General features: G+C 43.0%; 4 protein-coding genes and 1 long non-coding RNA gene across 5 annotated transcripts; all 5 read right to left on the minus strand.

The window, feature by feature from the left end:
• Window positions 1-5842: 5842 nt before the first annotated feature.
• Window positions 5843-8947, minus strand: dynll2a (dynein, light chain, LC8-type 2a). Its single transcript, XM_030743675.1, has 3 exons — window positions 8792-8947; window positions 8113-8256; window positions 5843-6893 (listed from the first exon to the last, which is right to left on the minus strand). Exons 2-3 carry the CDS (start codon window positions 8242-8244, stop codon window positions 6756-6758), a joined length of 270 nt encoding a protein of 89 aa, XP_030599535.1. The 5' UTR covers window positions 8245-8256; window positions 8792-8947; the 3' UTR covers window positions 5843-6755.
• Window positions 8948-9409: 462 nt separating this feature from the next.
• LOC115790029 (uncharacterized) lies at window positions 9410-10637 on the minus strand. The gene is made up of 2 exons (XR_004020758.1): window positions 10264-10637; window positions 9410-9839 (listed from the first exon to the last, which is right to left on the minus strand). It is a non-coding gene; the product is annotated as an uncharacterized LOC115790029 (long non-coding RNA).
• Window positions 10638-10663: 26 nt separating this feature from the next.
• Window positions 10664-13356, minus strand: srsf1a (serine and arginine rich splicing factor 1a). The gene is made up of 4 exons (XM_030743674.1): window positions 12933-13356; window positions 12208-12383; window positions 11255-11427; window positions 10664-11075 (listed from the first exon to the last, which is right to left on the minus strand). The coding sequence occupies exons 1-4, from the start codon at window positions 13118-13120 to the stop codon at window positions 10878-10880; spliced, it is 735 nt and encodes a 244-aa protein (XP_030599534.1). The 5' UTR covers window positions 13121-13356; the 3' UTR covers window positions 10664-10877.
• A 2081-nt stretch (window positions 13357-15437) lies between these two features.
• Window positions 15438-18020, minus strand: LOC115790312 (fructose-bisphosphate aldolase C-like). The gene is made up of 8 exons (XM_030744125.1): window positions 17883-18020; window positions 17547-17758; window positions 17366-17420; window positions 17097-17257; window positions 16919-17002; window positions 16637-16811; window positions 16344-16543; window positions 15438-16236 (listed from the first exon to the last, which is right to left on the minus strand). Exons 1-8 carry the CDS (start codon window positions 17992-17994, stop codon window positions 16144-16146), a joined length of 1092 nt encoding a protein of 363 aa, XP_030599985.1. The 5' UTR covers window positions 17995-18020; the 3' UTR covers window positions 15438-16143.
• Window positions 18021-20495: 2475 nt separating this feature from the next.
• On the minus strand, window positions 20496-26808 carry LOC115790919 (ribosomal protein S6 kinase-related protein-like). The gene is made up of 12 exons (XM_030744933.1): window positions 26637-26808; window positions 24489-24719; window positions 24308-24391; window positions 24150-24218; window positions 22688-22757; window positions 22268-22375; window positions 22089-22129; window positions 21975-22002; window positions 21735-21824; window positions 21369-21457; window positions 21157-21267; window positions 20496-21081 (listed from the first exon to the last, which is right to left on the minus strand). Exons 1-12 carry the CDS (start codon window positions 26664-26666, stop codon window positions 20767-20769), a joined length of 1266 nt encoding a protein of 421 aa, XP_030600793.1. The 5' UTR covers window positions 26667-26808; the 3' UTR covers window positions 20496-20766.
• Between the last annotated feature and the right edge of the window lie 88 nt (window positions 26809-26896).

Raw genomic sequence — 26896 nt, forward strand, 5'->3', positions numbered from 1 at the left:
TAAATAAGGTGAATGAAAATAAACAGTGCATTATGGGAACCCCTCAGCAGACTAGGCCTATAGCTGCATAACTAAGGGAGGGTTCAGAGTCACCTGATCCAGCCCTAACTATAAGCTTGATCAAAAAGGAATGTTTTAAGCCTAATCTTAAAAATAGAGAGGGCGTCTGTCTCCCAAATCCAAGCTGGAAGCTGGTTCCACAGAAGAGGCGCCTGAAAGCTGAAGGCTCTGCCTCCCATTCTACTCTTAAGTATCCTAGGAACCACAAGAGAGCCAGCAGTCTGAGAGCGAAGTGCTCTGTTGGGGTGATACGGTACTATCAGGTCTTTGAGATAAGATGGGGCTTGATTATTCAAGACCTTGTTTGTGAGGAGAAGAATTTTAAATTCTAGTCTATCATCACTTTCAACAAGATCACCAACACCACTGTCTGAAATTGTTATCTAATTACCTGTATTTAAGGCTGTACTGGTGGTAGTGCCGCAGCAGCTCTAGGTCTGTGCTCGTGCCAGACCACATTTTGACAGGTTTGTGAACTGATTATTGTGTAGGAGTGAATCCCACTGAAAGAAATTCGCGGAGGACAGAATCTTTGGACTGCATCTGCCAATCATTGGTGAATTTCTCGGATAGACGGTGAACTTCAAACTTTGGGCTCAGCAACTTATTTTTGGCAACCAGATGTAAATATGCAGGTCTGGATGGGACACTTAACTGAATTAAGCTGTTAATAATTCCACATGTGCTTTCCCTACTGTGACAAGTCAAAATGTCTCCTGCGAAAAAAGGTTTATGGAAATCAATATGGACAGTATGCAAAAGGGAGCCAGTGCATGCAAATCAAGTTTGTTCTCATCTCCACACTAAGGATTAATAAAAATAATTCATGGCTTCTGGTGCTCCTTTTCGCAAACACTAAACATACATCAATTGCAAGAGTAGTGAGCAAAAATATTCATTTTCAAGGATTTTCCTGCAATGATAAATTCAGATTTGACTTTCCCGGACAATAACAGAGCACACTTCAACCTACGCGCTATGTAATTGTAACCTGTGAATCCAGTAGCTTCTATTAACACATGAATGTGCCTCTTTCTTCTTTTTTTTTTTTTCTTTTCGAATTTTCTCAACATCCCTGATGTTTGAATCTGAGTCATTTGCCTGCTTGTTGTGTCAGCGTGAAGTACGCCCACTGGTCATCTCGAAGTCTATGAGGGATCTGCAGTGCATAAACATTCACCACATCAATGAGAGCCACGCTCTGAACAAAAGAAGGGTATTTTCAGCCTGCGCCAAAACATCAGTCTCTTTGGTGATTCAGGTTATTCACATGCTTTTCATATCGAACCTGTGAGGAGCTGAATAGAGCTATTTGAGAGCACAGAGGTAAAAACTGTTGCCATAAAAGGCTCTTTTAAAGACCTTTCAGAGATTTTGATATGAAATCTATTTAATGGCAGTGTGAGATGGAGCTGGATTTGAATATGCTTTAACACTATAAGAAAGTTATTTGGTTGAAAAACAATACAGTTTGCACCGAACCCCCGGTGCAGAAAAATACCCTGAATTGTTGTCAATCAAAGCATGAAACTTGCCTCTAGATGCATATTTCATCCAAATGTATGATTAGTTTTCAAGCGGCAGGGGTTAGTTTCTTGGTCCAGTCAATTATCCATGCTGTCTACATGTGAATGTGTTCGACCATGAATTACAGCTCTGTGTGGGAAGATGGATGGAGGCAGCCAGAGGCTATGAAAGAGAAGCAGGCAGGTATGTGTGTGAGTGAGTGTGTGTGTGTGTGTGTGTGTGTGTGGGGGGGGGGGGGGGGGGGGGGGGGGGGGGGGGGGGGGGGGGGGGGGGGGGGGGGGGGGGGGGGGGGGGGGGGGGGGGGGGGGGGGGGGGGGGGGGGGGGGGGGGGGGGGGGGGGGGGGGGGGGGGGGGGGGGGGGGGGGGGGGGGGGGGGGGGGGGGGGGGGGGGGGGGGGGGGGGGGGGGGGGGGGGGGGGGGGGGGGGGGGGGGGGGGGGGGGGGGGGGGGGGGGGGGGGGGGGGGGGGGGGGGGGGGGGGGGGGGGGGGGGGGGGGGGGGGGGGGGGGGGGGGGGGGGGGGGGGGGGGGGGGGGGGGGGGGGGGGGGGGGGGGGGGGGGGGGGGGGGGGGGGGGGGGGGGGGGGGGGGGGGGGTGGGGGGGGGGGGGGGGGGGGGGGGGGGGGGGGGGGGGGGGGGGGGGGGGGGGGGGGGGGGGGGGGGGGGGGGGGGGGGGGGGGGGGGGGGGGGGGTGCTGCTGGGATGCATGTAAAACAGCAGCGAAGGTTGGGTAGAAAAGCAGACGGGCCTCTGACGCATTTCTGTTTAAAGTGTGAGTGAATGTGAGACCGTAATGACATCGTGTTTTTAAAGCACTCAGATTGCTTACTGGCTCCGGCTCGCCAACAAGAGCTGCGAGTGAACCCCAAAATCTTAAAAATAAAGGGAACTTTTGAGCAGGAATGACGAAATGATAACCATCAAAGGAGCAAAGTCTTACTTAACTCCGGCGAGCTCTCATTTCATCCACTCTGACCTCACTCTGTCTCTGCAAATTATTCATTAGTCACTTGTTCTTTGATTTGTCTGCTTTCTCAGCTCTGTGAGCTCTTGTTTCTACAGATTTCCACTTACAGACATCACGTAACTGCAGCGCAAACTGAACACGTTACACAAGTGCCACCCGACGCTGCAGTTTTTATCAATGAGAAAACAACAGCCAAAGGCACGAACAAGATCTCTCTGCAGATGCTCTCTTTGTAGGCTGTAGTGCAATCGCAGTTTTGCAGGGAAACAAAAGAAAACATCAGATCTGCTTTTCTTTGATTACATTATTCACTGTATGCATACCATTACATCAGCCCGAGCCTGACACATAATGTCTGGATTGATCTGCAGACGTGAACCATGTGTAGGCAGGTTAATGCACACCAAACAGAACCAGCGGCACTGAGTGTGTTCTGACCGACAGCATGCTAATCAGTGAAATCAGCTGATGTGGTGATTAAATGCAGATTTAGAGAGTCTGGATGTTTTCCAATTACTGTGGAAAACAAAATGATTCCACAATGATTGAAATGCTTCAAATATCAATCAATGTGGTGCAAATCACCACATTATTGATTAGTTGAAGGTAACTGAAAGCTCATTTGAAAAATCTGGAAATCTGGACACCCTCTCTATTTTTAAGATTAGGCTTAAACTTTCCTTTTTGTTCAAGCTTATGGTTAGGGCTGCATCAGGTGACCCTGAACCATCCCTTAGTTATGCAGCTATAGGCCTAGGCTGCTGGGGGGTTCCCACAATAGACTGTTTCTTTTCATTCACCTTATTACTTGTTTATACTCCACTCTGCATTTAATCATTAATTGTTATTAATCTCTGGCTCTCTTCCACAGCATGTCTTTTCTCTCCCCTCAGCCCAACCGGTCGCGGCAGATGACTGCCCCTCCCTGAGCCTGGTTCTGCTGGAGGTTTCTTCCTGCTAAAAGGGAGTTTTTCCTTCCCACTGTCGCCAAGTGCTGCTCACAGGGGGTCGTTTTTGACTGTTGGGTTTTCTCTGTATTATTGTAGGGTCTTTACCTGCAATACAAAGCGCCTTGAGGTGACTGTTTGTTGTGATTTGGCGCTATATAAATAAAGAATTGAATTAAACGTGCCTAAAATAATCATTTTGCCTTTAAAACTGCCTTAATTCTTGAAGGCATAGATTCAACAACATGCTGGAAACATTTCCTCAGAAACTTTGGTCTAGTGACGTGATAGCATCACATAGTTGCTGCAGATTTGGCCGCTGCACATTCATGATGTGAATCTCCTGTTCCACCACATCCCAAAGTTGCTCTATAGGATCGAGTTCTGTAGACTGTGGAGGCCATTTAAGGGCAGTGAACTCACTGTAATGTCCAAGAAACCAGTTTGAGATCATTGAGCTTTGTGACATGGCTCGTTCCTGCTCATAAAGGGAAGGTCAGCAGCACTCGGGTAGGCTGTGGCATTTAAACGATGCTCAGTCGGTAGTAAGGGTCCAAAGTGTGCCAAGAGAATATCCCCCCACACACACATTACACCAGCCCCAGGCTGAGCCGTTGATATAAGGCAGGATAGATCCATGCTTTCTTGACCCTACCATCCAAATGTCACAGCAGAAATTGAGACACACACCAGATTTTGGTGAGCCCATGTGAACTGTACCCCAGTTTCCTGTTCTTAGCTTATAGGCACCATGTGAGGTCTTCTGCTGCTGGGAGCACTCTGCTTCAAAGTTTGATGTGTTGTGCATTCAGAAATGATCTCATCTTCTCAAGTGGTTGAATCATCTTCAAAGTCACTTAAATCACCTCACTTCCCATTTTATGCGTCAGCAGGCATTGCCCTAAAAGCAATGAGTTGCCACCATGTGATTGGCTGATTAGATGTTTGAACCAATGAGCAGCTGAACAGGTGTTCCTATCAAAGTGGCGAGTGAGTGTTTAACATTAGTAATTGTAGAGGTGTTTGTAGCAGGTGAGGTGGTTTCATCAACTCTTTGCGCTAAGCTAAGTTGGCTGGCTATTCCACTCTTAAGTAGCTTCATATTTCATGGACAGAAATGTAAATATAGTGATGAAAATGAGTAAATAAGTTTTAAGAATTCATTTAAATATGAAACTACAGTCAGCAGCATGGGACTGCTGCCTGGGAATGAGAGGAGGGCCATCTTTACATTTAAATGTGCTGTATTCAAAACCACTGGATGTGCTTTGTGCCCTTTAGCAGCTTAAAAGGCATTTGGTCTCACCAACACTGCCTCTCATCTTCTCTAGTTGTGGGACACATTTTTTTAACTGAAAAGGTTTCTTTATGAAAGAAAATCCAACAGGTTACCTCCAAAAGAAAGCTTCAAACTACCACCTTGCTTTCACCATGCAGCCTGGGAAGTCACCTTCAGGTTTCTTTAAAAACCTGGAGAACGCCAACAGATTTAAAGTCGGGCCCTCACATGCACGTACGTGCATGGGTCCAAAAACAGCTGAAGCTCGGATTCACCGCAGAGAGACGGAATAAAAGGCCGCAGTGTAATAAGTCAACAATTAATTTTATTTTATCCAGTTACATGGTTTTGGTTCTGTAGCAACCTACTGTATATTTCTGATGAAGTGCAATTGTACTCAAGCCAGTTACAGTTGAGAGCAATGACAGGCACACGTCTTGTGCAAATTTAACAGCACTGGAATGGCTCCTACATATACACAGCAAAAATACATGCCAGAGGAAAACAACACTAAATCAGTTTACATCGACAATAGTTAGGAAGACGTCCCTCAAAAAAGAAAGAAAAAGAAAAGAAAGTCAATCCAAGCTAACACATTTCACCCGTAGCTCACATATGGGAGAGAACAACTGAGAAACATTCGGTCTTTGTGTGATCCGGCTCCGAGTACTAAAAGCCTCCAATCTGTCCTCACAAAGAACACGTTTAATCAGAACCCAGACGCCATTTCAAACTAATTACACTGACGTTACAAAATGAAAAGCCAAAAAAATAAGCTGAGATAAACAAGAGAAACCTGCTTGTTGTTGTTTTAAGAAGTCCCAACTCTGAAATCCTTGTATTCCCTCATGTCTGGCAGTACACTGGCAATGCAATACTAAAGGGGAGGGGGGTTGTAATGCAACCTAAAAGGTAGCCACAAGACACAACCTGAAACACATGGGTGTTGGTAGCCTTGCTAGAGTCGGCTGCAGATGTTTCATCTAAACATCTTCCTAATGCTGCTTTATAGCAATTACTGGGACAAGACACACTTAGCCCAGGCCATTATCCACATACTCAAAAGTGAAAAGAGAAAAATATATATATTTTTTTTTAAAAACAAAAACCACACAAATGTTTCAGAGAAGAGCTTTAGTTTGTGTCCTATAACAGTTAAATAATCTATGGTAAAACATGCAGGAACACAGGATTATAAGTCTGGAATCTGAGAACTTGAGATGGGAAATTTTGTTAGCCAGTCTGTAGTCGTAAGTCATACATTACAGGTTAAGGTCTGTGTATGGGAGCCTTTCTGGCTCCATCGTTCTTCACAGTGAAAATTTAAGAGCAGTCGAACTAAACATCCCTGGAAATGATTGCACTGACTTGTGTTGGTTCCAAAATGTGACATCTTTTCTGAACATGGCTGCTATAATTTCACCTCTGCTGCGGGTTTGTCTTGAATCCCAATGGAAAACGATGAACATACTGAATCACGTGCGTCTCCGGACGACACGATTCCTTGGAAATTGGCAGGAGAGGTAACTAAACTCCATTATTCATTTTCTGATCACAGGTTATAATCTGGATGAGGATTTATTTGTTAAACTGGTGCGCACGGTATGGTTTTACCATCGAAATCAACAAAGTCTGTAACGGGGTCTGGCAACGCCACCTGTGAAGGAAAGCAGATGCACCACTACATTCTACAGCTTTCCTTTAATATACAATCAAGGGCCACATTGAAATCTTTTACAACCTAGAATTTAACAGCGTAAACAAAAACTACTTCAGTTGCATTCAAATGGCAACTATCAAAAAGTAAACTTACTGTAACATACATATTAAATAGTGTATAGTCCATGCAATTGCGCACGGCCGGTTTTGCATCGTTATGGTATGTCGTTATTAGTGTATGGGAGACATCAGCCACCAGTGCATTTCCGATTTAGGTTCAGGGAGACAAACTCCTCACTACCCCCCCCCTCAGAAACTTCTCAGCCTGACTTGAAGAGCAAGATGGCCACCTGGCCCAAATAAAAGTAAATGAAATGCTTCGTCTCGTGAGTGACGTAGCTGCCGAAGTTCCTCCCAACGATGCAGTGCCAGGTGGGGTTGTACTTCTTGTCAAACTCCTGAAAAGAGTCAAGAGGAGGAGAATGATCAGGTTCAAGTGGCTGCAAAGTGCTTTATATATTACAGCAAGGGAAGATATGGAGGGCATGCCTGCAGCTAACTTTTATTTTTATAAAAGATTAATTTGATTATTATTTATTATATTGACATTATATTGCACTTAGTGCCCCTTTGGCGAAGATGAAATCTTCAAACCTGCAAACAGCTGAAAACTAGCATAAATGACCAAACTGTGAAATCAGCGTGGTTTGACTCTTTTGCAGCGTCGAACCGCTCACTTTCAGTTCGAGCTGAATCTAATCAATAACCATCTCCACACTGTGGTCCTCAGAAGGTACATGAGTTATATGATCTGTAGTTGGAAGTGCAAAAAAAAAAACTGCTCATTTAGAAGCAATAATGTTATTTAGCTCATTTATTTAAACCAGTTTAAGATTCACAGCAATACACTGCAGGCGAGTGCGAATAAGAACTAGAAACAGACTTACAGGAGCACATAAAACCCTGTTCAGCCAACCTTACAAAATACATCATATTATTCTGATTGAAATCTTTATACTACATGTTTTTTTTCTGTTTTATTTAATTGCTTTCTTTTTTATTATGTTTACTAATACTACTATTTTCCCTTTTGTTGTTACTTTGCGCATCGGGAGCCAATCGATTGAAGGTTTTGTCCTCCTTAAAGCACTCTTCATAAAGTATAAATAAAGGTTTGATTTTCACCGTTGTGTTGGGAAACTGATGCACATAAAATATGACAAATCGAAAGGTTTTTTTGATCCCTTTAAGTATATTTTGATGCTAAAACTTCTGTACTATTACTCAAGTAGTAGTAAGAAGTCTAAATACTTGGTTAATCAATGCGAAGCAAGTTTCATGCTCTTGTACTACCTCTTCTCGTGTAATCCACGCATATGAGGGCTACAAATGAGCCTGAAAATTGCATCTAGTGTTTTCTCCACTGTGTCCCCCCCCCCACCACCACATTTTAAAATCCTGAAACCGCCCCTGCTTTGGCGGGAGGACTTTTAAATGTGCCAAATAAAAAGAAAATCCTGACTATGTCTTTGATCACGTGCCTCATTTCCATGCTGGGCAAAAATAGATGTGAGAATGTGTTAGTGTCTCAATTTGCTGATCATGATCCACCAGTGAGAGCTCACAGAGCTCTGCTTGGATCCATCCACGCACCCCCCCATCCCCCTCCTGTCTCACCTTCTTGATGTAGGCTGCAATGTCCTTCTCTATGTTGTACTTCTCCATGGCCTGGGTGGCACAGTCCACCGCGTCCTGCTGCATGTCCTCGGACATGTCTGCGTTCTTGATCACAGCTTTCCTGTCAGTCATGGCTGAGGATGCCTGCCGAGGAAGAAGCGGAGCACGTTCACGCACGCACCGCACTGAAAATTAACACCGCACGTGGTGATGGGAATGGTTTAGGCCAGCCCGGATCATCGCAAAACACCACACACGCAGACAACTGGCCATTTGGAACAGCGTTCCCTATCAATTCCACTCATCTGAATCCGGAACTTATGCTTGCGTATTTGTGCCCATATGGTTAACTAGACGGTGACTTGAGCGTTGCATAGATTGGCTGCGAAACTTGATACAGGTGGAGTTAAATTACTTGGCAAAAATCACTTTCGGATAAAAGCAGCTTCTGCATCAGGAGGACAAAAGTACCAAAATATGCCTACTCAAATATGGAATCGGGCAAAATACGTCAGTACAGTCTACACATCCAACCATTCAAATTGCATTAAGACATACAGTAACAGATAATCATGTTTATAATAAAAAAAAAAAAAAAAAAAAAAAAAAAAACTCGAATCAGAAATGTCAAAACATGCGAGTGAATCTTTTTTTTTTTTCAGAAAAATCTGCAACCCACCTTTTCTCGAGCCGCCTGAAAACACTCCTTTCCAAAAATAAGTAGCCTTTTTCACCCAGCCGGTGGGCAAGGTTTGGATGATGCTGCGGCTAATTGCTTTTTAAAGATTTACACAATAAGCATGTAGGTAGGTTGGCTCTCCGCTGTGCTCCAACAGCTTCCCCGCCCCTCTGCTGCATGCTGAACCCTGCCATTGGCTGGGCCGCAGCCTCCCCGTGTGTTGCAAGCGTTTTTCTCCAGCTCCTGTCTGCCGGCATCTTATTTCATCCCACAATGCATCATTCACGGTATACACCACCGACTGTGGGCTAAAAGGAAACGAGACCACGCCGCACGGTAGGCATCACCGTGCGCTGTGCGTAAAAGGCCTTTTCATCAGTCACCGTTACAGCTGAGGGACACGGAGGCTTTGAATAGCGGACACACGCCAGGCTGCTGAAGTGGGTTCATGTCCACAGCTGCAGCTCTACGTGTTTCATAACTCCGTGCTCCATTGCTCAGTCAGCCTGGGGTTTACGAACATTAAATTTAGGTTTATAATGGCGAAGGTTTTATTACCGTTAGTGCCGCATGACTTCACACTTTGGTTTATGTTGGAAATAAAAACAAACTAAAGTGTCCTTGTTTCAAAGTATTTTATTGAAAATGCTAAGAGGAAAAAAAAAAAAGATTAAGCAAAATAAAAAAAAATTAAAAAAAAATCATACAAACTACACCCATGTGAAACCCCTTTCCCAACCTCCCCAATTTAATTCCTTCATACCAGGCATCTACGACTCCATCCTTTGATCCAACTTCCTGGTCCTCTGTTTCGTTTTCTTCTAATAAAGCCATTATCCCTGAAAACCTTAAAAGATAGGCAGGATGGGGGCCTAATAATAAAAAAAAGAAGTTTTTTTTTTGCTTTTTAAGTTCTGATATCAACTCATCTGAATCCTGGAAAACTGATCCCGTTCCGAGCATCCATCCTTGCCTATCCCTTCCCTAATCGATCCACTCATCCAGCTCCAAGGATTGGGATCCACTGAGCCACTCCTCCAATCAAAACCTTGAAATACCAGGAAGAAAATCAGAGGCAGACTGTTAGAATAAAATGTCAAGATTTGGGTGCCTGTCTTTTTTTTTTTCCAAAATGTTGAAGCACTCATGTCAGATTAAGATAAAAACAAAAAAAAAAAAGCCACTGAGCACAAAAATTATCACTCCCTGAAAACATTTTAGCCAATGAGGATATTTAAGTGAGACACTTTGCATCAAAGTAGTGAATTCAGACTCTTTTCCCCCACATTTGACAGCAAAGATGTTACACTTACATCACAACACTTGATTTAGGACTGCTTAATCTGTCACAGGCCAGAAGTAGCATGTTAAAAACTGTATATATAACAAAGTACAGCAAGTGGGCTTTGTTAAATGACATGCATGATACAGCAACCGATCAAAACGTTCAATTTATGGAATATGAAGCGTACCATTGCCTCGACCTGATTGCTCCTAGATGTCCTATCCTGACCATACAAATGAAATGTGCTCCACAATGGTTTTATTCCAAATCACTTTAATCCTTCTCTTCAGATGTCTAAAGGAAGACACAAGGGTAAAATACAGTTAAGCATCGGGCTCCCAATCCAAACAGCCCACCCCACATATCCAATGAGAAGCTTGCTTTTTTTTTTTTTAAAGAGGAAAAAAAAAAAAAAAAAAAAAAAAAAAACAAAAAAAAAAAAAAAATTTCAATTTTCAATACTTGCAAAAACATTGAGTGAATGTTATAAACTCAACATTTTTGAAGTTCAACACAGCACAATTTCTAATGTTGCAAAACTTTAGGACAGAAGGGAGCGAGAGGGAAAGGGGAGGGGGGGGGGGGGGGGGCAAAAGGACAAAGCTGCAGGAGACGGAGAGGAAGGGTTGAAGGAGAGGGGGGTGTGGGGTACATCTACATACCAAGATCATCCACAAGGACATCGGGACAAGGAAAAAAAAAAAAAATTAAAAACCAAAAGCTGACATCTGGAGAAACTCATAGGAGGTAAAAACAGGAGGGTATACATCAAAAGGGGCAAAACATCGGCGGCAGAAAAGTTTAGGAACGAGAGCGAGAGCGGCTGTGGCGGGGTGAGTAGCGGGGCGATCCTCTGCCACGACCACGGGAATTGCTGCGACTGCGGCTGGCGCTGCGACTGCGGCTCCTGCTCCGGCTGCCACGGCTGCGAGAGCGTGATCTTCCGTAACTTGGGCTGCGGGGACCGTCTAATTTCACACGAATGTAAGCAGTCTCTCCCTGGCGGACACAAGAGAACTTGACATTGAAAAGGCAACATTCCTGCCTATGGTGGAAATACCACAGATGGAAATAAGGGCTGGCTGTTGTTCACAACACGTCACATTTCCTGACGTACTCACCTCAGCACAGCAAAGAACAGTTATCCATGATGCTAAAAATCAAGTCAGCACACATACCTCATGGGAACGGAATTTGGTGTTGTCCAGCTTGCGAACGGCATAGGTCATGTCCTCTTTGCGCACAAACTCTACAACCCCAGTGCCATCTCTGTAAACATCGGCGTAGCACACATCACCCGCCTCACGCATGTGGTCCTTCAGGTCCTGCCAGCTGCCGCTCTGAGGGAGCCCTGAAAAACAGCAGGACTGCGTGAACCTTCCAGCTGTGTTTATGTGCACAGACATGAATGCTTAAAAGAACCACAGAGCTCATCAGTTTGAGTTAGTGATTAAACTACGTTAGACAATGCAACAATACAAGTAACACATTTAGAGTAACAAGTAAAAGATATTTTATTAATGCTAATCTGGTGCCCGTTTCTTTTACATATTTAGTGTGCAGACTCATCTGGAGCATTTACAATGCACCAACTATGCATGCACTCCCCATTCCTATTATAGTAGTATTATAGGAATGTCGACTTGACTGTCAGGTCTCCAGCTGTGGAGCATAATTGAGGCCATACATGTAAATACTATCAATAGCTGTCACCAATAAATAAGATCACATTTGTTCATGGCAGTAGTCGATTATGTGATCAGTGTCTATAACCCAATGAGACCACTCAGGTCATCAGGTACACAACTGTTCCCAGAATCAGGTCTAGGTGTGCTTTCAGTTACTGTGGTCCTGTTCTTTGGAAGAAACTACCAGGTGACCTGAGGCTAATTACAACTGTATCTACATTCAGAAATAGCCTCAAAACCTTATCACAGGCTTACACTCAAAGCTCCATTCTGGTTGTGTTGCACAATACCAAATTTTGCATAGGTTAAAAATGTCCCAACAGCATGTTATAATGGGCTGAAACACAAAAACTACAGTTACTCTCAAAATCTACATTCACTGTACATGTTAAATCAGCCCTTCAGAAAGCTAAATGACTGACTGGCTTTTACTTTTCGTTTACCTGACACAACGACCCTGTACTCGGATCGTCTGGACGGGGGTCCGTATCTGCCTCTGGGTGCTCCTCCGATCCCAAACCCTCCTCTGGAGCCCCTGCCGCTCCGGGGAAACTCCACACGCAGTCTGTAGCCGTCGTAGTCGTAGCCATCACGTCCATAGACGGCATCATCAGCGTCCCTATAAAAGAAAAAAGTTTCGGCTTAGATATAAACAAATGGAGGACGGGTCAGGCTTCAAGAACACAGGCAGCCATGTTAGCGGCTGGCTATATTACTTAATGTCTACTAATCCGCCTCGCAGACGCAACAGCAGTAACTCGGTATTATTTTTTTGTTTAACCCAAACATACGAGTGAGACTTGGTAGTATAAAGGACACCAAATTAACACGCAGCCAAGTGTAGCGTGCTTTGATTCAACTCCGCTGCAAGGCAAAGGAGAAGCGGAGTGGGTGTTAATCTCCAACAACATGGACATTAACGCCACAAAGACATCGAGCTCCGGTGCAGAAATAACGTGAGAGTAAGTCATCCCTGACGTGGGTAAAACTAAGTCGAAAGTAAAAGTAGCCCACACATATACACACGGACACACACTAAGTTTCTAATAGGAAGAATATAAGAGATCCAGGTAACAGTCTGAGTCCTAAGCAACGCGTTAGCACACACGCGTTTGTTAGCAACACAATGGGACCGCGTCGGGCCTGGCGCGGCTAACAGTTAGCTCACCTGGGATCTTCGAATTCAATGAAGGCGAACGGAGGGCCCCCTCTCCGGTTCTTCAGGTCGATATCTCGAATCGTCCCGTACTTATAGAACACGTCTTCCACATCTTTTGTGCGTATATCTGGGGGGAGGTTTCCCACGTAAATTCGGCAGTCGTTGTTCCCAGCGGGGCCTCGCACAACACCCGACATCGCAGCTAACTCGAGCTAACAGTTCGCTGTTTGCAGGATTTTTAAACGGCTGCTAGTGATTAGATCCCGAGCGCCTGTAAATGGTCGAGCCAAACAAAAAAAAAAAAAAAAAAAGCGACAAAGTGCTCAAATGAGCGCCGTTTTATGCTACAGCGTGGAGGATATTTAACGAGCAGACAATACTCCCGACGAGGTGCCTCCTTCCCCAGCGCGTTTTTTTTTTAACCGAACAGGGCATTCATCAGTACCGGAAACACTGCAGCCGCTCCTGACACATCCGCCTTACAAAATAGTCCCCTCGTATCCGAAGGTATCTGATGATAATCAATATTTTTGTGTATAGTAATACGTTAATAACATGTGGCGCACCATTAATATATTCGATCTCTTATAATATCTAATGGTGCCTTCTTACTGACTACGTTGTACTTGGTACATTTGTGTTTTTTTCTACCACATGTAAGCAGCAGTTAAATAATGATGTATTATAGATGTAGCTACTTAGCAGTAGGCCTTTAATATTGGTTTATTAAGTACACCATCTTTACCAGCTGTTACATCAAAAATATAATTAATAGAGCCTAACATATTTTTCACAAATGTGGCATTCTGCAAAACGAGTAGGCTACTTCTGCTTCCTTTATCTGTAATTTAATAGCAATACTTTTGCATTTTTGCTCACAGAGTATGTTTACACTGTGCTAGCTCTTTTGACTTGATATATACATATTTACACTCACGGCCACTTCATTAGGTACAGCTTTCTAACTGCTTGTCTAATTGTCCAATCACAGGGTAGCAGCCCAGTGCATTTAGGCATGTAAGCATGGTCAAGATGACCTCCTGAAGTTCAAACTGAGTGTCAGAATGGGGAAGAAAATTGATTTAAGTGACTTTGGGCGTGGCATGATTGCTGGTGTACGACAGTTTGGTCTGATTATTTCAGACATTGCTGATCTACTGGCATTTTCCCGCACAATGATTTCTAGGGTTTACAGGGAATGGTCCAAAAAGAGAAAATGTCCAGTGAGTGGCAGTTCACTGGGCAAAAATGCGTTGTTGATGTCGGAGGTCAGAGAAGAATGGTCAGAAAGCATGGATCCATTCTTTGTATCAACGGTTTAGGCTGGTGGTGGACGTGCAATGGTGTGGGCCAATGAGTCCTAAAGTGTGGGTCGGGGCCCCCTGGTGGGTCGCGACGGTACTGCAGGTGGGCCGCAGTAATTAACAGAAATTCAGTTTGAAATTGCTCACAAGTATGTACAGTTACATATTTATATAAATGTGTTTATTTAAATAAAGAGTGAAGCACTCTTGACTTTGGGAATGGCTGGTGTGGGAGATAATTTCTTGGCACACTTTGGGCCCCTTAGTACCAACTGAAGTTTGTTTAAATGCTATAGCCTACCTGAGTATTGTTGCTGACCATGCCCATCCCTTTATGTCCACAGTGTACCCATCTTCTGATAGCTGCTGCCAGCAGGATAACACGCCATCTCACAAAGCTCAGATAACCTCAAACTGGTTTCTTGAACATGTCAATGAGTTCACGGTACTCAAATGGCCTCCACAGTCACCAGACCTCAGTCCAGTAGAGCACTTTTGGGAAGTGGTGGAACGGGAGAGTCATATCATGGATGTGCAGCCGACTAATCTGCAGCAACTGTGTGATGCTATCACATCAATATGGACCAAAATTTCCAGCACCTTGTTGAATCGAGCCATGAAGAATAAAGGCAGCTCAATTTAAGGATTTAGTTTAAGGTTTTCAGCATCCTTCATGTCAAATGCCTCATCATATTATAACTACTACATTCACATAACTACCAGGTCTCTGAGGTCAGCTGATTAATGCTGGTTGGAGGTGCCTAGGTCCAGGAGTCAGTGTTTTTGAGGTTGTGGCTCTGAAGTCGTGGAACTCACTTCCATTGGACCCATGATCGTGGACACTGTTGATACCTTTAAAATTAAGCTTAAAACCCACCCTTACAGGCTTGTTTTTATTTAGTTTTATCTAGTTATACCATTTTAAATATTGTATCTTATTTCACATTCGTGACTTTTGTTCTTGAAAAGCAGTATATTGTGCTAAGACTTGCAATCAGATTTGAACTGGAAAAACTGTCCATTTATATTTGAATGTGACATTTGGTGCAGAGTTACACTCAGGAAGTGGGGACATATGTCAAACTACAGACTGGAGGAAATGAACTGTGAATGATAAAGTATACCACAGGAAAGATCCAGCATCACGTGCCAGATGCCTTTTCTGCTAGCACATCCAATTCCTGATATTTGGCATTTTACATGACATACACGCCGTCTTATAAGGAGCACAACATCCCATAAAACTTCATAAAACAAAACGACTGAATCAGACTTTACTGGAACAGTTTTATTGCCTAAACACTTACATTTGAAATATGTTTATTAGACATATAATACTACTGAGAATGATAGCACACATCCACATGTGTATATTACTCATTGAGCTGATTGTACTTCATGCCTGGGGGACTGTAGACAGCAAATTAGCTCAAAGCTAATGCTCTTACAATATTTCTATATGTACATGTGTACTGCAAACTAACTAAAGAAACTGAACTACACAAATCCACTTTCTCTGTCACGCAAACATTGAAGCTTCACACAAAAACTTCTATATAATAGCTTGGGAACTGTATCACTTAGATTCAGCAGTTTTAACTATGTAGTTAACTGTGCTTTGACATGAACTAACAGTAAGTTCAGGATTTTGAAGCTCTAGTCAAAGTACTTCCACAAGAACACACTGCAACACATGTAAACACCTTTCATTCGTTACATGCAGTAGAAATACCCAAGGCCATGTTCTGATTGTTCTCATTTGTCAAGGCAAGAAGACACTCTTGTTTTCATTTAACATCCTTATGTGGGTCAATATTGTGAAATAACCTAAGTATCTACAGTACAACTCATCTGTAATATATCTTGTTATGGTATGGAAGGACATACTGATAGTTAAAATGTTTTTTATATGCTTTTCAATATGCATGGCAGGAACCGTAGATGCGCTGGCCAGCCTCTCCATAGTTATCGCCACCAGTGTATTTCCCCTGGCAAGCCAGACTGTTCACCTGCAGGCACAACAGAGCACAATCAAACAGAGACACATTAAACAAAGAGCAGCTGGTGCTTTTTTTTTTGTTTTTTTGTATGCATTAAAATAAAAACCTAAAAGTACCTCTGCTCTCTTGATGAACTGCTCAGTGGCGGCTTTCTCGTTCTCTTTATGTCCTCTCCAGGCTCTGAGTGCCGATGCCTGCAAGGCTCGGCCGAAGGAGAACGTCAGGATCCAGGGTTTGGCCAGAGGGCAGTTGTTGATGGCGTTGAGGTGGATAGAGGCCTCCTCTTCACTCTGACCTCCTGACAAAAAAGCAATTCCTGTGGGGAGACAAAACTATTACTTCAATCTGTTTGGTTACTGCACGCATTTCTGTTTATAAACCTCTAAATGAAGGCATCATTCTAGCTTACCTGTCACAGCTGGGGGAACCGTGCGGCGCAGAGCGGTGATTGTCGCCATTGCCACCTCCTCTGGGCTGTACTTGGTGGCGCAGCTGTGTCCAGGAGTGACCATGTTGGGTTTGAGCAGAGTGCCTTCTAAGTACACATGGTGGTCTGACATGGCCTTGTACACTGCAGCCAGGACCTGCAACACAGACACTGTTTTACCAGAGAAAGAGCAGAGTGGTACAGAATGTCTGGAAAATTATTAAAAGTAAAAAAAGTCACCCACAGGTCCATAACGATCCCTACCTTCTCAGTGACATACTGGCAGCGCTTCAGGTCATGATCACCATCAGGCAAAATCTCCGGCTCTATGACGGGCACAATGCCATGCTGGTTGACAAAAGAAAGATTATCAAACAATGCATGCGCTACATTACAAAGATGTGTGGATAAGCATTTATGCTTTATCATTTTGAGTCCTGACCTGCTGGCAGATACTAGAGTAGCGTGCAAGAACATTCGCATTTTCTCTGATGGCCAGTTTTGATGGATTGACGTCACTAATTTTGAGCACACAGCGCCACTTTGCAAAGACAGCTCCGTCCTTTTTATACTGCGCACAACGCTCTGACAATCCATCCAGACCTGTGGAGAAAGGTTAAAAAAAAATAGAGAAAGAAAAGCTTCGTGAATGGGAAGCTCTACAGATGGAATGGTTGATATCAGTGGTTGTGCAGTGTGAGTCTGTCTGACCCTGTGTGGTGGTTTCTCCACAAGTTCCTGGCAGGGGGACGACACCTTTGTCGACCTGAAGAATACGAACGATGGTTTAAATAATTACATACCACATTACCCCATTTGAATCAAAATCAGAACCTATTATCATTTGGCATCAGTTGGTAGCCCGAAGAGATTTATTCCTGAGGTGCCAGACCTTGACTCCAATCAGGATCCCTCTGTCCCTGATCATTTTGACAAAGGGAACTCCATTATCAGAGTGCTGGTACAGGGTCTCATGGAAGAAGATGACTCCTCCAATGCAGCTGTTGATGCGATCGTCTGCACTGAAGAGGATCTGCCGATACTGCCTGCGGTTCTCCTCCGTGTTCTCCACTCCGACTTGGGCCAAACGCTTGGCCATACTCCCTGCAGTTGGCATATTATTAATAATATGGACACGAGATGTTAACTCACACTTTTTTGGGTTGGATTGACAGAATGTGCATGCACGCTAAATGCCAGACGTGTTTAAAGAAGAAGTGCTACAGACCTACAGACTCATCTGCAGCCAGGATGCCCTTCCCAGGAGAAACTATGCGTAAAGCGGTCTCATGAAGCTCCCTCTTCTGAGCCTCGGAGAGCGTTGGGAACTGGTGCGTCATCCTGAGTGACTGATTGTCTGAGCAGCCTTTGGTAGAAGATGTGACTGATTATTATTCGCTCATTAGCAGCTAAAAAGAGCTGATGCTAAAGCTGATTCAAACAGAAAATCAGCACAGTTTTATCTAGATTCAACACCTCCTGTCATCTCTCTGCCGCTCATGAAGATATTAGAGGTTGTTTGGGTTGCAGGATGCAGTGACTGCAGATTGATCCTTATTGGTATCTTCTCAACTGGTCTAAAAGTCTAAAAAAAAAAAGGCTTTCCCTGAGATTTGAATGCATTTTTTTTTTTTAATAATACAAAGAAAAGATTTATCACTGTAACTCCCTTTGACGGTAGATGCAGAATTGGATGCCATTCCTATATTTTATGCTTCCCAGATGTGATTTTCACAGCACTAAAAATAGGCTAAAGAGGCAGGAAAAAAAGCAAGCCTATAAAGGCTTTAAAATCACAGACAGAAGTACACTTGACCAAACACTGATTGGAATGTAAAAGATAAATGTAACTGTTAGAGCTGCTGCACAAATCTTCAAAATTAAATAAAACATGAAGCCGACGTTACCTGAATAAGCTGCAGTTTAACAGTTTGTGGAGAAGGCACTACAGGCAGTTGAATAAAAACAATAAAAGATTAAAAACTCTTACCTGAAATTCAAATGTGTCCCACCTACCGAAGTGATGAACACTGATGGAGCCTCTCTGCCAGCTTTAGTTTGTATCCACCTCAAGTGTGTCACACCTCACAAGCCAACACCCCTGGGCGGAGCGTGTACGCCCACCTTTGCCCCACATGAATAAAAAATGTGATGAGTCATTGTTCTATTTAAATATAGTGATTTTTTTTTTTGGTCCTTTAGCTCCATCTTTATCGCACTGATGCAGCATTTTTCCACACGTCGTCAGCCACTTTGACTCAACAGTTGTAAACTGGTATTCCTCAGCTTTTTACATGCAAACAGTTTTTAATAATGCCTGCCACATGCTCAGGTTGTTTGCAAAACACAAATTCATGTATTAAGTCAGAACCCCGTGTCCTATAAGGACCTAACTGTGGCGTTTAACCACACCCCCGCGGTGTGCTATTTTTATTCTAATTAGTAAAAGTGTGCCCTGAGGAAGGTTTGAAGTCTCCTGATAATTTGATCCTTACCCTCGAATTCTCAGGGGTGTTTTAGTCTCAGAGCAATTCGTGCACTCGGTGGCTTCTCGGCTGCATTTTAAACTGTAAAGAAAATGATGGAAAGTTCCAGAAATGGAAATAATTTCCAGGTTCTAGTTAATGTAAAAACATGGCAAAATGGCCCAAATTAGAACAAAATGAGGTCAGCTAGATCTTTTCCACTTTGAAGAAGAGATTTCTGACCTTTTTTATTTCTAATTTTGTCTCTTTGTTTTGTGTATTTGGCTTCTGTTTCAAAATTCAATATTTAAAATGTTTAAAATTCAAACTTAAATGATGCTCATCTGTGAGACAAACAGGATCCTTTCGTGGTTTTTGAATTTGGTTGGGACTACTTGAATGTGTTGAGCTGCATCTTTCTGCACATTTGCAGAATAACGAGCATTCAGAGGACTGTATGTTTTCTGTTGTGTTCAGTTATGTAATGTTACAGTTATTGGGTCTCTGTGGGATGGTTCTCCAGCATTTCAGGGGACTCCTCTCTTCACTATTGTGGGTCAGTGTGCCTCTAAAAACAGATATGGGTCATTGGACTGCCTGCCACTATACAGCCACAACACAGGCATGGTGGACCTGTCTAAGACAAGGGCCTGAGAGGGAATTCAATGTCAGGAGGCAGCGGTGGGAGGAGTTGGTGCACTCCCATTCAGGAGCTGCAGTTTTAAATAGATACACGACTTCAAGAAGTACAGCAATTACACGTGGGTGCCTCCTCCGGGACTCTCGACTTTTTCTCTATTACCTAATTAAAAGCATTTAATGATGATACTTTATCTGGTTCTCAATTTTCTGTCCTATTATTGGTTGTCCTCAATGGGTTTGTGAGCGCTCCTGTAAATAGGCCAAACCAAGGCTGAAAGTTGGCCACAGTGTATCCAGGTACATTTGTATACCTGAGATAAGAAAAGCACCCAACAGTAAATGCATCTGGACTAATTTACTTTGCCGTGCTGGTGCTGATTGACAGAAATTTAAATGAAACTTTTTCAGGTTGGTGTTCTCTGTTTACTTTTATTGTGGTTTTAGAAGCAAAAGCATTGAACTTAAAGGACTTTACAGTGTGTGTGCCCTCTTTCTTATTCTGTACGTAATTCTTTTGGAAGATATCTGCAGGATCCCTACATCCTGCATCTGCCTGCTTCTTTACAATCTCTTTTAAAACTTTGTGGTGCTGACCAACATCTGCCTCTTATTTGTAGTCAGGGCACAAGAGATGTTTTAAAATGTAAAACAGAAATTATTCTAATTATTAGACGATGCAGCATCAACAGTTTTTGTGAAAATAGTCTCTCTACACAATGTTTATTCAACCATTCAGCGATTAAATTTAATGAAGGATCACAGTGTACATCAACCACTTTATTTCCACCACTGTTCATTCAGCTCAGTTTTACTCATTTGTTTTACATCCTGGTTTGTTACATGTAGCAGCAGCAGGGCCTGCACCACAGTTTGAGAACCGCTGCTCTAACTACATTATGGAGTTTAAAATAAATGCAACTTTATTTTAAAACTCAAGCTTTATCGGACAATTGCATTTAAAGATGATGGAATTCATGTATCTGGGTCCACAAACACAGATCAATTTTATGCTTTGCAAGTCTGCTCCGCAGCTGAGTTCAGGTCCACACTGGCCAAAGTGGGAGACTTGGAGTCTCCCACGACTTCAGTGGGAGTCGTGGGGGAGTGAAGGATTTGTTCACAGTCAAAGTTATCAAAGTGATCCAATGAAAAGCCTCTCGTGGATTTGGCTGCCCAATCCGGGTGTGTCCTGAGCTCGAGGATGAATTCAACAGGCGTCTTCTGGAGGATGTAAGGATCGAACGAGGTGCCTCGGAAGAATGCCTGCATCTTGAAACACTCCAGATTACGAAGGCGGTTCACTGGGTTCTTGCACAAAAGCTGCATCAGTAAAGAGATAAGTATGTCAATATATCTTTCAAATGGCTCAAAGTTTAATGAGCAGAGGACACTGACCTCAGTGAGCAGTAAGATCAGAGCAGAGCTGAAGGTCTCGGGCAGCGCGTAAGAAAAATCTCTGACCTTTGTCAGCATGCGACTGTGGTCTGTTTCTGCAGGTACCGGAAACTACAGGGAGAGAAACAAATGGATTTAAAGCAAAACAATCTGTTCTTTCACACACTTTTCTACACACAGAGCCATGACACACTGAGTTTAAGTGGCTTCACCTCTCCTGTTGCCAGTGAGAACAGCATAATGCCAAGAGACCACCAGTCAGCAGCATGGTTGTATGGACCCCCACTTAAAATTTCAGGAGCTGTTCACCCGAAACAGAGAATAAACATTTTACCAGATTAACATTTAAAAAAAAAAAGTTGAACATAGTGAAGCATCGAGGCCACAAAATAACACAAATGTTTTTTGACTAAAGCTCCTAATGACGGAACAAAACGTAACAACACACAGAGTATGTTACAGATGCATCACATTCATAACTGGGTCAACGAAATCCAGGGGGAATGAAACGCAGGTGGGGCTCTCATGTTAACGTAGTTATGGAAAACAATTAGAGAGGATCTGATCACAAATCTCACCCATGTACTGGATCGTCCCACATATTGTAAAAGCTCGTCCTCCTCGTTTCAAACGGCGCGACAGTCCAAAATCGGACAGTCGAAGGTGACCTGAATACAGAGAGGGACCGATTTGTAGAAATTAAGCAACAAATGTTTCTGCTTGATGCAACCTGACTTGTGTCCCTACTCATCCAAACATGGTTTCTCTAAATGCTTCAGTTTTAAAAGCACATGTGAACAAATACAGAAGAGCATTACCTTGATCATTTAGAAGAATGTTTTCCATCTGAAAAATCAGCAAAGCCGTTACCGTCAACATTTCTAAATGAAACTTGCACGATAACAGTTCAATTATAATTAAAAACATCATACTTTTATATCCCTGTGCATGATTCCTAAGTCATGTAGGAATCCTAGGAATAAGAAACAAGAGACAGAGAGCAGGAATAAATGAATAAATACTTTCTTTAAACTGTGCAACTCAAGCACGATTTCTGTGTCAGTACAAGTCAGAACTAAAGCCTGTGTGATGAGCACTGATGAAGACTAACCCAGCGCACTGCCCAGCTCTGCAGCAATCAGCCGAAGCTCTTCCTCCCCAAAGTGGCCCTTCAGTAACCAATAAGTGTGCAGGTCTCCAGTGCTGCAGTAGTCACACACTGCAGAGGACCAGACACAAAGATATTTCTCAGCTCTCTGAAACCAGCAACCTGGATAATATAGGTCACCAAAGGCAGAAATAAAAAATAATAGAAAGTAGCAATCTGCAAGGGAAAGTAAAAGAAAAAGAAAAATGTTCATCCCACTGTGGCTGGGGTAAGTTTTTTTTTTTTTTTTTTTAAGACTCCTTGGTTGTATAGAAGACCACTTTATATTTCTATGGGACCAAAGGCGGGGGGGATAGGATAAGGGAAAAGATAGCAGAAGAGGGGAGGGTCGAACGGTGCCATCGTTTCTAGTTATTAACTCACTAATGAAGAGATGGCGCTGCGTCTGCCAGCAGTCCTGCAGATTGTGGATAAAAGGGTGTTTGAGCTGCCGCTGCAATGCAACAGTCGACACACACAGATTGACAGTGAACCTTTAGCGAGGGAGGCACAGACAGCTATGCTACACATCTCACTGTAACCCTTTAAGTGGACCTATTATGCTGTTTCTTATTTTCTGTCTCATACATATGCTGTTATAATAGATGCTCATAATAACATGGTTAAAGTTTTAAATATTGAGGTCAGTGTACCACAGTTCATTTGACTGGTCATCTCAGTCTGTGAGTACAGCAGCTCCACCCACCTGATGATCAAACCTTGTGTTTGTGAGAGACGGCCAATCAGAAGAAAGCTCCCTGACAGTGGAAAACAGAGGGGCTGCACCGAGGCCAGGAATTAGACAAATAAATATTATTTTGAATTGTGAATCATACAAAGCTGGTTGGCCCATCAGCCACTTCAAGTTAATGATTTTGTGTCTGCCTGATCAGCTGCCCCCTCCAGCTCCCTCCACCTCTCCCTGTGGGAGCTGTTGTGTCTCCCTGTTTGCAGGTGTGGAGGCTGGTGTGTCAGAGCTCTGCCACTTTACCTCAACTGGTGCTCTACAGTCACGCCTAAAATATCTAAAAATCACTGCCACTGCCATCTTGCATCCTATTTTGTTTTGCAGTTGCCCTTGCTTTTGCTTCAGGCTTGTCTCCATCTCCTACTCACTCTGCCCATCATTGCATCCAGCCCACTTGCTTCTCCCTGCCCTGTGACTCAGCCATCATCCCAGGCACCACCTCTGGCTTCCCTTGCCTGCTAACAGCCCCAAGGCCCTTTTCACCTCAGCTATTATTCATAATAAAATCAGTTTGACCTATTCCCTTGTCCCTCAGCTTTATCTACAGCTGGGTTTGCCTGTTCGCAGTCCCAGTCTGAATAGTATCATCCAAGAATGAAAATGTGAAGCTGGAAATTAGCATAATCGGTCCACTTTAACCATTACATATATCGGCAACATTCAGAAACACGTACTGCATCCATAACTGTGCATGTTTTGTGCTTTTCTACAATTAAAGTGTATTATAATTAAGATTTGCATAAAAAAAGTTTATACTTTGAGAATCTATAGTAAGAACACTGTATTGTGACCCTCTGTTTACCATCTATAGGGAGTACATAGGCAGTTTATAGCACTCTATAATGTAGTTGCATGCAAATATAACATTTTAAATATTTATTAGTGTAATTAATTTGTTTCTCATTTCTCATTAGTCTCAGTCTCTGTTTTAATTTCCCCCATACATCTGTAAATAACTGATTACAATCTCATTGCTATAAACTGTTTACTCAGTATGTACGTCATGCTTACAAATGCTAAATAGGTCAGATTAAAATGCATTTGAGTAGTTTAACTTCTACTGCCTGAATACTATTTCTGCCACTGAGGATGTTGTACCTGAATGATGACTTCCTCTTTTGACTGCTCCAGCACTCCATGCTTCAATAACTCAGACTTTGGTAGAACCTGCGTAACAAAACAGAAAATTACACTAAAGATGTCCAAAAGTCATGCATTTTTTTTTTTTAACAATCTTTAATTACTACTGGACTGACCTTAACAGCATAGGTCTTCTCTTTGCAAATATCTTTGACTTTCAGGATGGGTCCATATGAGCCTTTAGCTATGAAGCCCAGGATCTGCAAGCACAGAAGTAGCTACAGTTATCTCTCTGGTTCTCCTAAAGAACCTTTTCTCTCTGCTTCTTTAACAGCCTTGCGCTGTGGTCCACAGTACCTGGAAATGGTCTTGTTCAGGAAATGTGCGGTGTGGGAACTCAGGCAGAAAGACAGAGATTAACGCTGGAGGAGTCGTCTCAGCGCCGTCCTCTGGAGGCAACAGGAGTCTGCTGTCTGCTCCCACAGGCTGAGAAAACACAGCAGAGTGTCCGAGTCGATGAGCAATGGAGACCCCCACGTTTGAAAGGAAACCGTGGCTGAGTCGACGCTGAGCAGCTGCTCCCTCTCTCTAGATTTTGAAAGAAAAAAATTATAACACGAAACATTTAGTGACTCAGTATTTAATTTAAACTATATATATTATATTGATAATTCAGTATGTTAGAAATTATTTTGTTGTACTGGATTTATTTGACACATATAGCTGCAGAATATAATTCTACATAGTATATAGTGCTGCAGTGCAAACAATGCATTGTTAAAGAACTGAATATGACACGAAAAAACCTATGATGATGTACATCACTGGTGTGATTAAAATTGATAACTGTGTGGGCAACACTCCTCTGCCATTTTATTAACTCCAACTGCGTGTTAATGCAAATAGTTAATCCTCCAATCACACAGCAGCAACTAAATGCATCTCGGCATGTAGACCTGGTCAAGATGACCAGCTGAAGTTCAGACTTCAAACTTGTCAGACTGTTTCCAGCTGACAGGAAGGAAACGGTAACTCAAATAACCAATCATTACAACCAAGGTATGCAGAAGAGCATCTCTGAGCAACTACACGTTGAACTTTGAAGCAGATGGGCTACAGCAGTAAAAGACCACACTGAAAAAACTCAAAGCACACATATTATGCAGCAATCTGTGTTTTTCTTATGATCTGATCTGATAATAAACTGCGAAAAATGTGGATCTATCCTTGAATAAAATAAACAAGTTCCATATATTTCTATACAGTTGTAACCAAAATTATTAAACTTGCCTGTATATAAATCAGCAATATTTGATAGTAATTAAATTGTTTCTTCCACACTCTGAACAGCGACAAGATCTTTTGTAATTCAGTCACATCATAATTATTAATTCTACAATACAGGTTAATATTTTGGAATCCCTATGATACCAATGAATTTTATTCAGCTCTGATTCAGATATGTGTGACAAATAAGGGGTAGAAAAACATTTCAGAGACATTTGAAGTTCCTGGAGTCACAACAGCCAGCATCAAATTTAAAATTCATGGACTCCGGTTCCCTCCCACAGTCCAAAGACATGCAGTTACTGGGGTTAGGTTGATTGGTGATTCTAAACTGGCCATAGGTGTGAATGTGAGCGTGGGTGGTTGTCTGTCTCTCTCTGTGTTAGCTCTGCGACAGGCTGGCGACCAGTACAGGGTGACCCCTGCCTCTCGCCCTAAGGCAGCTGGGACAGGCTCCTGAACCCTGAACAGGATAAGCGGAAGAGGATGGATGGATGGAAGAATGGACACCTGTAAATATATAGCCCCGAAAAGGAGCGTCAAGAGGTAAAGTACCAGTGCAAACTATAACAAAAACTGACAAAACAACAACTCTACACAAAGAAGTCGATTTGACAACTCTGCTGTTTCTGGAAATGAATGATGCGCTGGCAACACGGACCCTGCACTTCCTGCCCACAGTGTGCAAAACTGAAGTTTTGTAATGATTTTAAGTGGACTGAAAGTCTTTGATGGGATTTAAATTAGCACAGAAGGAACAGGGTGAAAACACACTCCAGGTGTGCTTTTGAGTGTAGCAAATGTTGATCTGAATGGTGAAAACTCAGCTTTATAGCCTCAAAAGCAACTCGAATATGCAGTGTTTGGTTAGGTTTTTTTGTTGGCATCTCCAACATTTTGCAGTTCATGGCTTACACATGACCCCGCGTGCAAATCATAATAAAGTTCATATTATTAGATGATCTGAAGCTAATTTGAGCCACAGACACAATATCAAACGTCAGGGCTTCATGCTGCGGGTCAGAAAGGTGGTCCGTGTCCATATGGACTGATCAACGCAGTTTTCATCACTGCAACAACATGTGGCCCAGTAAAGACATCTTCAGACGGCACTGCGTTTATCTTCTTACAATAAATCCAGCTGGAAGTCACCACCTCGTATCTAAAGCGTGTTCAGAGGTAAACAGCTCCTATCTGCGCCTCATCTCACTGACTCACCTTACTGTTTTTACTGACCTCGCCGCCCATCGCATCCTCAGAAACCGACAGACCCAAGTGGTTCAATCAAAAAAAGTAAAATAAAATGAACAAATAAAAATAAGTAAAAGCCCCAAATCCAGCGGTTTGCCTCGCGTCTTTTTTTCCTGTCAGGATCGCAGAGTCGCGTCTCGGCCATGACACCCACGTGTTTGCGGGAAGAGCGCGATTCTGCTCCAGTTACAGCTGTCAGATCAGTGATCAATCAACTTACTGCGACC

The sequence above is a fragment of the Archocentrus centrarchus genome, chromosome 13 (genome assembly GCF_007364275.1).
Source record: "Archocentrus centrarchus isolate MPI-CPG fArcCen1 chromosome 13, fArcCen1, whole genome shotgun sequence".
In the NCBI taxonomy this organism is placed as follows: Eukaryota; Metazoa; Chordata; class Actinopteri; order Cichliformes; family Cichlidae; genus Archocentrus; species Archocentrus centrarchus.